The following is a 305-nucleotide window of genomic DNA, read 5'->3' as shown; positions in this document are numbered from 1 at the left end:
CAAAAAAGCTGTAACCAAAGCTCAGAAGAAAGAAGGGAAGAAGCGGAAGAGATGCCGTAAAGAGAGCTACTCCATTTACATCTACAAGGTGCTGAAGCAGGTGCATCCCGACACCGGCATCTCGTCCAAGGCCATGAGCATCATGAATTCCTTTGTTACTGACATCTTCGAGCGCATCGCGGGCGAGGCGTCCCGCCTGGCGCATTACAACAAGCGCTCGACCATCACGTCGCGGGAGATCCAGACGGCCGTGCGCCTGCTGCTGCCCGGGGAGCTGGCCAAGCACGCCGTGTCCGAGGGCACCA

General features: G+C 57.7%; 1 protein-coding gene across 1 annotated transcript; it reads left to right on the top strand.

The window, feature by feature from the left end:
* Window positions 1–4: 4 nt before the first annotated feature.
* Window positions 5–299, top strand: LOC145718489 (histone H2B type 1-A; the record flags this gene model as incomplete). The annotated part of the gene is made up of 1 exon (XM_081809986.1): window positions 5–299. A coding segment is annotated over one exon (295 nt), but the record flags the coding sequence as incomplete, so codon positions are not given.
* Between the last annotated feature and the right edge of the window lie 6 nt (window positions 300–305).

Source organism: Leptonychotes weddellii, unplaced genomic scaffold (assembly GCF_054177405.1).
Source record: "Leptonychotes weddellii isolate Sample4059 unplaced genomic scaffold, ASM5417740v2 HiC_scaffold_164086, whole genome shotgun sequence".
NCBI lineage: Eukaryota > Metazoa > Chordata > Mammalia > Carnivora > Phocidae > Leptonychotes > Leptonychotes weddellii.
The sequence above is the reverse complement of the archived record's forward strand: the minus strand, read 5'-3'. Positions and strand labels throughout refer to the sequence as shown.